Source organism: Taeniopygia guttata, chromosome 3, assembly GCF_048771995.1.
Source record: "Taeniopygia guttata chromosome 3, bTaeGut7.mat, whole genome shotgun sequence".
NCBI lineage: Eukaryota > Metazoa > Chordata > Aves > Passeriformes > Estrildidae > Taeniopygia > Taeniopygia guttata.
The window spans coordinates 66,058,082-66,071,810 of record NC_133027.1 but is presented as its reverse complement, the minus strand read 5'-3'; the positions used below and the strand labels follow the sequence as shown (position 1 = coordinate 66,071,810).

Genomic DNA, 13,729 nt, shown 5'->3' with positions numbered 1-13,729 from the left:
CCAAGTGGCTTGCAAACACCTGTCTGTATCTTTCTCCTTCACATGTTCCTGAGAATTTCAAATATGTCACTCAAATTAATGGGAACCTAACATTACCAGCACATGTAGTGCAAATGAAGCAAGGACTGCAGCAGAAAAGATATGTTCACATAATTACAATTCAAGACTTCACATGCACTAAGGATCTCATGTTCCTAAGGATCTTCTTTGTTTTGTATTAGTTTGTTGGGGTTTTTTTGTTTGTTTGTTTTGTAAAGCAGACAGTCATCCTGTTCTGAAACTGGGGACATAGCTTTTCTTCCACAAAATTTTTACCACTAAATACAATTTTCTCTCAGTCATTCATTGCACACCGAAGAAACAGGACGCATAGCATCCATAAGCATAGCAGTATAAATCTACTGAAAATAAGAATTACAGAAAAGCATCACAAACTATTCAGTACTGCTTTTGATTCAGTACAGCAAGCAAGCACCACAGTTAAAAACAAGGCTTACTCCATATGCTTTAACTACAAACCCTCTTTGTCCCTGATGCTCCCCAAACGCATTTTCTTGAGGCTCTGCAATATATTTTATCAGCTTCCATCAATGCAATTCAGAGCAAAAGCCCAAGGCTTAGACAGTGGTACAATTTCCTGTGGAAGGAGAGGGTCCCAGTTCCTAAGAAATCAGTCTGTGCAACTCAAAGTATGTTTTCCCTAATAACATGAAACATGTCACAGTAAGAAGAAACAGCAGGATGCCTTCTACAACAGAGCCATCTGCAACATCTTCACAAGGTGTTTTCTCTAACTCCCAGTCATTCCAGAAGTCCCATTCTCACACAGGCAACAAGACTTCAGAATCAAGACTTTACCTGCGTGAATAGGTTACTGGGCTTTACTATGTTTCCACTTCCCACACACTGCTTTGTCTCTCATTAAAAAAAAACTTGCACAAGATTTAAAACATCACGTGTTGACACACAGCAAACTTGTTCTGTACTCGAACATTGACATATTCTGAAAGCTTCTGCTTTCCCAGTAACACCATTCTGGGCCAGATTACTCTCTTCTGCTAAGCAGTGAATTCCCTCTGATGCTGCTGCTCCAGACTATACCTCCTTACTAATCTCCTCCAGCTGCCTCCCATCACTGAGATGATGCTTCCTCCTCTCACAACCCTCATTCTTAACGGTGAACATATGTAAGTGCTATAGACACATTAGTGCTTCAGTACAGCAGAGTTTTAATTGTTCAGCTGTTTTCTACTTTGCATTGCAGACTGGAAGCTTCTAAAATGCAGCATAATATGCTAAAAATAGAAGTGGAGTTTTATGTAGCTCTCTCACAGTTACCTGATAAATACCTAAATATCACAGAAGTTGGTTTTGGTTGCTTGGCTCTAGTTAATTAAGGAAAAAAAAAAAAAAAAAAAAAAGAAAACTTATGTAAGCAACCTTTTCACAGAATCCAAATGGTTTATGTTGGAAAGGGACCTTAAAGATCATCTCATTCCAAGACCCCTGCCATGGCAAGCTTCCACTACATCATGTTGCACAAAGTCTCATCAAACCCATACTAGAACACTTCCAGGGATAGGGAATTCACAGCTTCTCTGGGAAGCCTGTTCCAGTGCCTCACCACCCTCACAGTGAATAATTCCTTCCTAATGTCTAATCTAAACCTACTCTCTTACAGATTAAATCCACTGTCCCTTGTTTTATTCCTCCATGCCTTGGTAAAAGTCCCCTCCAGCCTTCCTGTAGGTACTGGGAGGCTGCTATAAGAATCTCCCCTGAGCCCTCTCTTCTCCAGGTTAAAAGACCTCTCTGTCTTTACAAGAGCAGTGCTTCAGTCCTCCCACAATTTTTCTTAAGCACACACAAACAAAAAGTCAATCTAAGGTATTTAAGAGGAAATCTGATGGGATGACTCAATAGTCCTTGTCTATTTTAATTTCAGTGTTAGAGCATGCCTAATAAATTTGCTCTCTCTTTAAATACTATCAAAAACAAAGGATTGGGGGAAAAAAGAGAAGACTTGGTTATTACTGAACATTTTATAAATAAGGTCACTCATTAAGAACAGCTAAAAATGCTTTTAATTTGGAGGTTAAATAAAAATTTATTTATATACTCAGCATTCAGTTTAATTTACAGTTCAGAATTCAGTTTCAGATTTTTTTTCCACTCTCCCCTTTTACACTTAAATATATTTTGAACAAAATTTACCAATGATTTGACTCAATAAGATTTTCTGACTTGCTTCCAAGTGGATTTTGGAAACTATTGCCCTAGATATTAACATAAAATTAAATCATTTACCTCCTTGGATGTTTAACTATATAAGCCAGTTTTTAAAACTCAAGATATTTCAGAGACAGTTTTCTAAAAAAAAAAGCTCATATCCATTTAATTAATACAGTCAGCAAACAATTATTCATATTTAAGTAATCCAGAACCTTTCCTTTAAAAAGCATACTAGGAAAAGTAATACATTTTCTTTATGACAAATAATACTTCAAGAGCCTTCAAGACAATGTCTGCTTCGGTTTATAGGAAAAAATGCACTGTGCCTTCAACTGCATATTCACAGCAATTGCAAAATTACCAATATTCACCATCTGAAAAATTACGATTTTCACTTCAAAACAATTTCCTAAAACCTGAAAAAATCTCTCAGGAATTTAGGCAATGAATTACCTCTGCAATTTTAGGTTTAATTCTTTTCTTTCCCTCATTTTGAACAATGGCAGGATAGTCCAATTTAAATAAATACTAAAGCACTGTTAGAAAAGAAGGACCTCTAGGCGATGCAGACTTCCAGTGCAGGTTTTTCTTGCTAATGGATCTGTGGCAAAACAAGGCTTACTCAAAAGTACCTACAATGCAGAAGGATTACCAATATTTCAAAGATATTTTAACTCCATAATCGCTAGAAGCATAAATGATGAGGAATATTTAAGATCCAGCTACTTCCAGCAAATCAATATATAGATATGACCTTCAAGCACCATAAATAAGTCCTCTCCTCCACACTTGCTTACAAAAGCATAAATAATGTATTTCATAAAAGCTCAATTGAAGTCTACTCCCCAGCTCAGCAGCTGAAATCTTCCTTTCCCTCCCTATTTTGCTCACATCAAACAGCAGTTTGTCTTTCTCTCACTACAGCTTCCTTACATCAAGGTGAGTGCTTAAGCCACCTGCACACCAGCGGGTCAAGAATTCATTTAGCGCTTCTCAGTCCTAGGCTGCGATGAGCAGCAAGCACTGCAATTTTCAAGTCTGGTGGCTTCAAGAAAATTCTTGAAGCAACAGTTATTATCTAAAATGATGATATTTGGGAAGACCATTTCTCCCTTTAGCAACGTTATGGTCTCACACCATTTTCAGTGTTCAAGATTGATTAGTAGAGCCAGTGAAAGAACAAGCCATAAAAGTAAAATAAGGCCACTTGAAACAAGCTGCCTTAGCACTCAAATATCAGAAATACACAGGCACAGGAAGTAAAAGCAGCAGTTTGAATTTCCAAGTTTCACACCAGTAATGAAAACTTCTGTGGTCTTTTTCTGATGATCTAGCTGACCTGAGGAAGGATAATGTTTCTCCATCAACAGTCTATTGTAATTGCTACGGTAATCCATATTGACATGACATTCTGCATTCAGCAACCAGATTCACTTATCCAGGAATTGAGCTAGCAGTAGCAGGGATTAGCTGTAGTATATCCCTTTAATAAATGGCCTTTACAGGAAACAAAGTATCTTCCTTAGAGAAGATCGGTAAAACTGCAGCAAGATGAATGGTGACAAGGAGGACCCATCTGAGGCATGACTGGACTGCCCCCATTAGCAAAGAGCCATGCAGGTGCACCATTTTTCCATTTCTGTCCAGTAATTGATTGATTCAAGGCATCTGATCGTCAAACAGAAAAACTGAATAATGTTGTTTTACATTAAATACACGTGGATCCCCATTCCCTTAAAAAAAAAATCCATGGCATCAGTCAGGTCCCCAGGCTTATGTCACCAGCAGAGACCCAACAGAGCAGTCAGATGTCAGACTGTTCTACAGGCCCTGGGCCCTCTTTGCTGCCCTGTTCTTCATGTGAGCCTTATAATGTGAAACACTCTTTCTAAAGAGCAGCAGATCTCAAAGTTGATATTGACTGGCCTGTGTGACAAAGGACAGCAGACATCTATGACCTGCAGCTGAAGCCACACAGCACTAGCTGTGAGCAAAGAGCACCACATCATGATTTTGCAGTGAGAGTCTCACAGGGATCAAGAGCATGTTACCCTGCTTCCAGGTTTATTGGTACTGGGTTAAAAAGTTACCGAGCAGTCAAAAAGATTTATAGATGTTAATTACGAACTCTTGTATGCAGAAATTGAAAATTCCTTGACAGATGACCTATCCCTCAAGCTTGTTCAAGACATAACTTACTGTTTCACAAGGTTCTTCACTGTTATTGCCTAAAATATTAATGTAATTTCCACAAAAATAAGTATTTTTAAAGATGGAGGGGAGAAATAAAAGATTTTAAAAACACCACCAAAAAATATCCACAAAGCCACAACAAAAGTAATAAAAAAATATCTGTATCCTCAACAATTAAAACATACAACTTTTTGGGCAGTCAGTTTTTTCAGACCCTGGCATCATATCAGTTGCAAAATTGTTTGTCAAGACCCAACACACATTATCAGAAATACCTCAGCCTTTGTCTGTTTTATTAATATTCATTGTGTACAGTAATATCCATTACATGAGGGCAGTTATCGCTCTCTAAGCACTTGAGGCAGGAAAAGACAGCAGAGTAGTTACAATACCCTGACCACAGGATGTAGAGGCACTGAATTTAAGCCTCAAACAAGGATTTAATCATACCTGCACCAAACAGATATTAAATCTGGCTGTTTGAGTTAAGAGTTTTTAAAAAGGGTTAAGTGTAATCCTCATGGATCAAGACTGGCAAGACAAACTTTCCTGAATCAGGCCCACTGCCCAGATAACAGTCTAAGATTTGGGTCTGAAGGATGAGATCTTTTGGACCTATGCTGACCATGCAGACATCCCAAAATTGCACATGTTGATAACTTCCTAACAAAAAAATGAATGCTGTCATTTTGAAACACTTCTTTCCACAGAGGCATCCAAATAAGATCACTAGACTAGATTAAACTCTAGTGCATGAATCTCCAAAGTTCATACACACCATTAACTCTTTGCTCTAAGAAACAGAAGCCTCATTTACCTGTAGTTTTTGTTCATCCTCCACACCTTGCAGCCCTGACAGGCGGTCCTCAGCCTCATTCAGCCACTTCATTAGACTATCATGTTCCTTCTTATACTGGGAAAACACTGGAGAGAGTTCCACCACCTGCCTCCTTTGAAATGACCTGCACTCCTACAATCCATTGTATTAGGAAAATATGGTGTAAAAAGGGAAGTAGTGAACAGAATAGGTCTTATTTATTTGAAAAACAACAATACTTGAGGGATTCATTTGAAGGAGCAAATTCCAAAATATGCAATACTATTAATTTATTTTTGTAATAGCTATATTTTCTTTATCTGCATAGACATGTAACGAAAGCCCGCCTGACAGTCTTTCCCTGCCTCTTTGAACTACACCTCAGCTTGCCTACTCTAGCATGATTCAAACAGGTGAGCTAAAAGGAGCATCTTTGTTCTAGACAAAGCCATTTTTAACACAGCATTTGTATGCAAGCACCACAACATGCGGCAGTCTGCAATTACTGCTAATACCCTCGATAGAAAGGAAGAGGAATTTGGGAGCAGGCTCAGTCACACAAAGGGCTTATGCTGAGAGGTTGGTATGTTTGTGTACATGTGTATACGTAGTCACTCTTCACACAGCCTGGTGGTGGAGATAAACCTCTGTTCAAGGGCCAGCAAAAACAGATGAAGCAAATGCCCAACTCTATGTACCCACCTGTCTGGGTCAATACATAGGGTGGCCCTCTGTGATGTTGTGAAAAGGACTTTGATAATCAAAACCACTCCCCCAAAACCCAGAAATGGGAAAATTAATATTTTGGAATTGCAAAGATTCAGAGACTCAGATTGTGTGCACATACACTTAACTCTTCCCCAGAGAATCCCATATGTTAAAAGAGTCTTAAGTTATAAACTATGGTTGTAAGCGGGATATCAAAGGGAAAATTGATAAATGAGCTGTAGTAACTACCATAAGCGTACCTGCAAACTGTTGTACTTTTTCTGCAGAAGCAACAACTGTAGGCGGATCTTCTCTCTCCTATGGTCCTCCATAGGCTGCTGGAGCATCTGTCCTCCTCTCTGTAAAACTTCTTCAATCTGAGCTCTTTGTTGATCCAGCTAAAATTACACAAATCTCTATTATCTACAGAAATTAATTTTAGAAACATTAGCTGCTCAGATATTAACAGCAATTTAACCAAGCTTTTGTCTTATAATCCAAATGAGAGCCAAACAAATTTAAGCAGAGATTCTCCTCAACAACTATAAAATCATAAAATCCAGCTTTCCATAAACTTTATAGAGAGACGTACTGAAAGAAGTTTAATGAGCCAGAAGTATGCATTCACATCAATAGGGTATTATGACTTTAGCTCCATTTCTATTCTAGACATTCCTTGACAATAATAAGCAAGCTCAGAGTAGAACAGCACAAAAATAAAAATTCAATAAATGTAAAAACAGTATAAAAGGAAGGCTATATTCCATTGCAATGGGCTTTTCTATAGAAATAGTTTAAAATTTGTGTTCTGTAATATACATGGCATTTTCCAGACTTATATCCAGCTTTCCAGCTTATTTTATAGCATTTGAGCTGCTTAAAATGAAGGCAGATAGAGTGACCTGACAGAAATTTACCTGACTTTGTAGGCAACAAGGCCATAGTGGACAAGATGCTAACAAAACTATTTGGTTTATATGGGTGAATAGCAGAGTCTAGTTAAGAACCTAGAAGATAAATTTTGTTCAAAGCTTTTATTTGGAATTTCAAGATAGAGCAACATTACAAGACTCTTACTTGCACCTTACCTCAAGCATCCTCTGACCCCACCTATGCACTGTGATTCATTTTATCATACCAGTTTAAATTTGAACCTCATTCAAACATCATTCAAATACAGGAGGGATTTCTTACAAAGAGCTACTTGAGTAGAAGATAGATGAACAAAAATCACAGTTCACTACTTGTATTCTATAAAATTGTGATGAAAATACGAACTCAAGTATGATTAGTTACACTCAGGCCAGCAGCCAAGAGGCAATAGCTATGGGAAAAGTATTGGAAAATTGTGCAGGGTATCCAACAACTTAATAGTTTCCTTCCTTTTCTACCCTTGAGACATTTCATCAGAATTCCCCCTCAAAGTCTGGAGCAATGCAACATGGGGACAAAATAGGAAGTTATTTAATTTTTTTATTTGTTCCATCACTCACAAACCTTCTCATCTTCCCCACTCAACTCCAGATGTTTTTCCACAACTTTTAACATATTCTGTATGTCGCTCTCAAATTTGTCCAGGTCTAGAAAAGCCACTCTAGCTTCACGGGACTCTGACATAACAGGAAGTCGTTCTTGTCCAACAAGCATCTGCAAAGCAAAATAAAACCTTGGTCAAGCTGAACATTTAGTCTGAACTGTCCCATTCAATCCCCCATGAACAGGTATATCAGTAGATGACCATTAGATATCAGTATAAATCAAAACTTCCAAGAGTTATATGATCTGAGAGATAACTTGAACACACTCAGTAGTTATTACCAACTTTCTATGTTCAAACTTCAATCTGAGTATTTTGTCCTCAAAATAAATGAAAAATCTCGTCACATTAGCTTATGGTATTGTTTTGTAGCTCAAAATATGTACTGCAATATATACAATTTTCTGAACAGTTGTTTGTAAATTTTCCCATGAAACACAAGTCATCACCTGCTATTCAGGGAAAAAAGGCAGCTGGTCTAAAAACTAGTCTGTTTTTCACATATAAATACCTACACTTAAAAGAGAACTCAAAAGCAACAAAGTGCTGTTCTAACAAACAATGACCTCCACTACAGCCAGTTGCCATCTTCTTGGCACAGACCTCCCATGCAAGTTCTGGGACTCGTTCATCCTCACCTTGGCACTTTTGATATGCTGAGAGACCTTCTCAAAATTTCGGTTGAGTTCTGCCAGTTTGGGTTCAACAAGTTCCTGGCACGACACGCCCCGACCATTCATTAAGATGACAGCCTGGTCACGGACATTATCCACTCGGAGACTGACATCATCAAGTTCAGATGTTAAACGCTAAGAAGTGAAAGAAAATGAAAATGGTCATCTCCTAGGCAAGGAGAGAGACATCTAAAAATAAGCAAATTGAAGCAAATTTTACATCATTTAGAATCCATGAGTTGACCGGTAATATTTTGACAGATGACACAACATTTCCTACCTTCACAGTTTCCTCCTTTTGGCTAGCTGACTTCTTCTCAATTTCATCCAGTAAGGCTTCAGCCTGATACAACCAAGTACTTATGTGGGCAACATTTTCATCAAAAATTTCCAGCTGTCCCTGATGATTCTGGAAAAAGATGAAAAAATGTAGGAGAAACTTCTAAAAATCCCACAAAAAAATTCCCAACAACAACAAAAACCCCACAAACTCAAAAAAACATCAAATAAATCAACCCTGCCAAAATCCTATGAGTAAAAAGCAGATCGATAAAATAGTGTCATGGACACACTTTGGACCGAAACACTGAAAATTAGATCATGCCTTTCATCTTCAATAGTATTTACAAAAATTCAATTTTCATTCTAGACACTTTGATAATATAATTTCTAATTCACAGAAAGGGAAATAGAAGTAGCTGCGGTAGTTTGTACACTTAAAGATAGACAATGTATTTCAACACTACAAACAGTTCAAAATATCTCAGTGAACCAAAAACTCCACAATTTTTTCTATCAGTACTAGCAGGTACAACAGTATGCACCATGTGTGGTTCTTGGGGTTTTTTTAATTGGAAAGGGATTATGCCAAACTTACAAATTATAGCAATCAAGTTCTGATATTTTACTGCTTACATTAAAATATTCCTTCCTCTTAAGGGAAGTAACAAAATTGTAGACATGTTATTTAGGCCTGCTTTCACATGCAGTCAGAAATTGGAACATTAGGTACTCCAGACAGATGTAATTTTATTTTGTGCGTCAAATTCAGAGAAGTAGCAATCTGTTTAAACCTTTCACCAAAACAAAAAGCTAGACAAGATTTCCTCTTTTAGAATAACAAAACAAAGGGAGGAGAGAAAAGAGAGAAGGCCTATGATTGTGCTTTGTAAGGTTAAATTCTTCTTTTGCTACATGGAGCTATAAGTTTCTTGATGTTGATATAGAGAGCATAGACAATACTTGTCACCAGATATGAACATAATCTAGAAGTATTTAGTTATGGATCATCCTTACAGCATTTATACGTAAAGGTAAACTACTTGACAACTCCTAACATGGAATTGGATTACAAAATCAACACTATCACCAGCAACAGGCACTGGACAGGAGGCACAGGCCTCACCATCAATGCATACACTAAAATTCCCACAACTTCCACCTTCCAAAGTCCCTGATATGGGTTGATTGTCATAACTAGCTAAACAACACCAAAAAATCTTACTCATATAGAAGCATCAGTGATACTAGTATCAGTTGTAGACTGCTTCATGTCCATTTCGCTTAACTAGCAGCTTTAGGTGTATTAATATACTTGGGCTTTCATTTAATCATCCAAATAGATGCTGTTGCCATACACGAACACTTGCAGTTATGGTGTGTCCAAAAGAGCCATAAGCTAACAGAGTCACACGTGCTTTGCTGAACACCATTAAGAAGTTATTCATTGTCCATTAAATGGCCATCATCCAGGTCTCAAGGAAATCCATCAGTCCAAACCCACTGTTCACATTGGAGCTGGCACAGAGACTGAATATTCAGGCTGAATAAAGAGCAGCACATGTAGCAGCCCAGTTTTCCATCTTCCTCATTACTTACCTCTCCATCTACAGCATAAACAAATATCCATTCCACATTCTTTTAAGTCCATGAGGCATCATGGAAGCTTCACTTCACAGTAAAGTGAGTCAAGTGAAAACACCAACCACTCCAAAGAGGTGGAAGGAGAGCTACCCTGAATATTTCTCATGCATGCAACTTACCAACAAGGTGTCACACCAGTCCTCAGTCCAGGTTCGAACTCTGCTCCAGCCAGCATTAAGGACGCACAGCTTCTCCTCCAGGACAGTCTCACTCCCTTCCACCAGAGACTGGAGTGCAGTGCAACTTTCTGTGATGCTCTTCAGATCAGCCTTCCTCCTCTCCAGCTCTCTCAGCACATTCTGAAACAAGTTCAGCCATTAAAACTGTACTGCTCCCAAACACAGGGGAGGCAGATTTTTACCTCCACAGGAAACAAATACATGGTAGATGATCTTCACTTGTTAAAAGAATTACACCAAGTGTAATTGCCTTCTGTTTACAGTCACTCTGTAGACGGTGATCTCATTTTTTAAGAGAGTGAGAGCACAATGCACGTAAGTGTCCTGAACAATTTAGGCACTCTTTTGGTTTGTTGTCTTAGATCATCTTCACCATTTCTTTTTATTATTTAGGTAAAGCAAATGCATCACACTACATTGCAGGTCCATTTTTAAAATCCTTTTTTCTGTATTGTAGAGCACAAAACACAAATTTCAAAAGACACTTGGGATTCCTCTGTATCTTTTCCAATTAAAGTACTTTTACAGCTGGCAACCATGAGAAACATGGTAGGCCAATGCTAAATATTTTTTTGATAACCATCACAACTCATTACTGCAGATGTTCATTTCAGTGCCTACATAATACAGACTCCCTATTGTTATATTATCTATATGAACATACTATCTGTGAAGTAACTTATTATTTTACCATGGCTTATTATCATAGAAACAGAAACAAATTCTCAAGTTACTACATTTTTAAATTGCCTCTAGAAAACTTGAAAACAGAAAGGACAACTTTGTATGCAACATATAGGACTTGTCCCCCTGGTGGTGCAGCGTAAGAGTCATTATTTACATGGCTTACAAATGTATGACATACTTCCAATAAGGATTCAAATCTTTGTTTGGAGATGAATCTTGGGGATACTGCCACAGCAAAACCCTAGCACTAATAATTGCTAATCCTGATTGAAATGCCTGAGAACAGGTTACATTAGATGAGTTTGCAGTTTGCTGAGCTTTCAAAATTTAAGACTGTGGACAGACCCATTCCAGAAGTCAAAAGTGACAGAAAACAAAAACTGGAAATTCCATTACTGCTGAACTGTATCAACTGACACTTATTGCTAACTCCTAGTAATATCCAAATTTCTACAGTGTGAGAAAATATAATTACTCTGAAGAAACTAACACATTAGCCAGTTTCAATTAAAAGTTCAATTTGTAAGTGTGAAAAAAAAGGAATTATAGTAGCCTCTTATTTTGCAAAGTCACAATTTTGAAGACAAAGCTGTTTCAATGAAAAGTTACAAAATCAATTTTTCATTGAATGCACTTTTCATTCAATGCACTTTCAGTTTGTTCTACTAGTAAAATATTTAATCCAGTCCACAATTACATTTGCTTATAATTTTTAGATTATTATACTAGTGAAATGTGTAAGAGATACAATAACTCTTAAATACCTATTAGTACAAAATATGTAGTAATATCTTAAATATTTCACTGGCATTTAAGGTTGATGCCAAATGCCTGAGATGAAACAGATCAGATTCAGTAAGGTAGTGAACATGAACTACTGACTCTACTGAAATTTCAGAATGTGGGAGATTTAGGAACAAGTTACAGGGATTTAAATTTACAGCCATTTGTACGTAGTATTGCCATAATATCAGAATTTTTTTTCTACCAATATTTAGTAAGCATGCTTACTTTGGCCCAGGCAATTTCTGAATCTAGATCAGAAAGCAAGCTCTCTGAAGTGGACTTCTGCACAAGGTCAGCTTCAGTGGTAGCCAGCCACTCTGACAGAGAGGCAGACTCCTTCCTCATTTTGCGTGCCAGCTGGGTTGCTCTTTCGAGGTCTTGTTTTCCTTCTGTCACCTACCAAAAAAAAAATTAGGAGGAAAGAAAGAAAACAAAATTAGATTTCAAAAGATAGCAAATGCAAAAGTACTAGCCAGCTAAAATATCCACCTAAATATATAAAATCCTTGCACCTTAAATTTGTCTTGCTTTAAGTAAGGACCCTAAAAGGATAGTTCATAAGCATCTGTATCTTACTATACAACAGAGAATATATAAAAATAATTTTAAATTGAGATACTCCTAAAGGAGATAAAGAAATCTCCTTACCAATTTATTTATAGCTAAAAATCACCAAACTGATGTTTATCACTTTATTTTGATCCTTTAGCTGAAACTCAAAGGACTGCAGAATCTAGTCACTCACACAGGTAAAATTCAATTCCTCCTAGTAATTTGTAAGGCCTGCTAGCAGAAAAGGTAAAATTCAATTACTCCTAGTAATTTGTAAGGCCTGCTAGCAGAAAGCTGTAAAGAAAAATGTCACTGAAAATTTAGTCTGCCCTTAAAAACATATCAGTAAAATTAGCATTAAATTTGATGTCTGTTGCAGTAAAATTATTTGTATTCACACCAGTTACACAATTAGTCTGGTCAGTTTTTAACACAGATTTGAGAAGAACTCCAAGCATCATAGTCAGAATCAATTGACATTTCAAAAAAATGTGCTCTGTTCTCTGCTCAGAAAGAAAAATCATAACATTATACTTCAAGTAACTCTGCCTGTCTACCTTTTCCTAATCTCTTGCCTACATGCCTTCCAGAATCCACAGCTTCCTGGATATTCTCAAATTCACAATTGCAAAATATTTCCTAGGACCCATTCCAAGATATTCCAACACTGTAATCTGACCCTTTACCTCCAGCTTAATTCATGGAGCACTGAACAGACATAAATCCACTTGGGATTCTGTTTTATCACCCAGGTAGAGAGTCCTACCTGCCCAGTAAGGGTTTAACCATTTTTAAACACTAATAAGAAAATTATGCACTATTTAACGAAGTTCATGGGAAATAGAGGTTTGCCTGCATTTTCTACTTCACACTGAGAGCAACCATTTAGATGGACTACAATTCAAAACCATCATGACACCCAAAAAACCTCAGACTGACTTACATTTCTCACATGACAATTTGACCATAAATTATCTTAAAGGACTTTAATGTATGGTAAGTCAGCTTTGCCAGGGCAATCAAAACTCTGTGAACCTACCTTTCTTCAAGGCTACCTCTCCTCCAGGGAGGTATGTGTAATATCTAATCTTTCAAATTATTGCTCCTGGATGCAGCACCTAGCCTACATACTATCAGATTTAGAATCAAACTTACAACACTATCTAACAGCAAGGAAGAGAAATTACATGCAGACAAATATTCATACATTTATTTATCTTTCTTACCTGTGCCCCCAAGTCATTGTAAAGAAATTTCAGTGCTGTCAGTTGTTCATCCATCCCTTTAGGATTATCCGTCTGTTGTTTCTGTACAATTTGCCTTCCTGTCTTGATGACAGTTTCAACTTCCAATTTCACCTCACTGAGGGTCTTATAGAGTTTCTAAAATCACAAATGTGTATATTGGTGATCAATTTGTAATGCAGGTTTTCTGACTCTGC

General features: G+C 37.3%; 1 protein-coding gene across 9 annotated transcripts in view; it reads right to left on the bottom strand.

The window, feature by feature from the left end:
* UTRN (utrophin) overlaps window positions 1–13,729 on the bottom strand; it is a 523,567-nt gene that overhangs the window by 390,780 nt on the left and 119,058 nt on the right. For 7 of the 9 annotated variants that reach the window (XM_030268143.4, XM_072927046.1, XM_072927038.1 and 4 more), the window contains 8 exons: window positions 13,515–13,670; window positions 11,962–12,132; window positions 10,204–10,383; window positions 8,442–8,570; window positions 8,126–8,296; window positions 7,448–7,597; window positions 6,211–6,348; window positions 5,243–5,395 (listed from right to left, as the gene is read on the bottom strand). In XM_030268143.4, coding sequence (XP_030124003.4) covers window positions 5,243–5,395; window positions 6,211–6,348; window positions 7,448–7,597; window positions 8,126–8,296; window positions 8,442–8,570; window positions 10,204–10,383; window positions 11,962–12,132; window positions 13,515–13,670 — 1,248 coding nt within the window. The remainder of the gene's footprint in view (window positions 1–5,242; window positions 5,396–6,210; window positions 6,349–7,447; window positions 7,598–8,125; window positions 8,297–8,441; window positions 8,571–10,203; window positions 10,384–11,961; window positions 12,133–13,514; window positions 13,671–13,729) is intronic. The other 2 variants (XM_072927042.1, XM_072927043.1) reach the window with 1 other exon arrangement.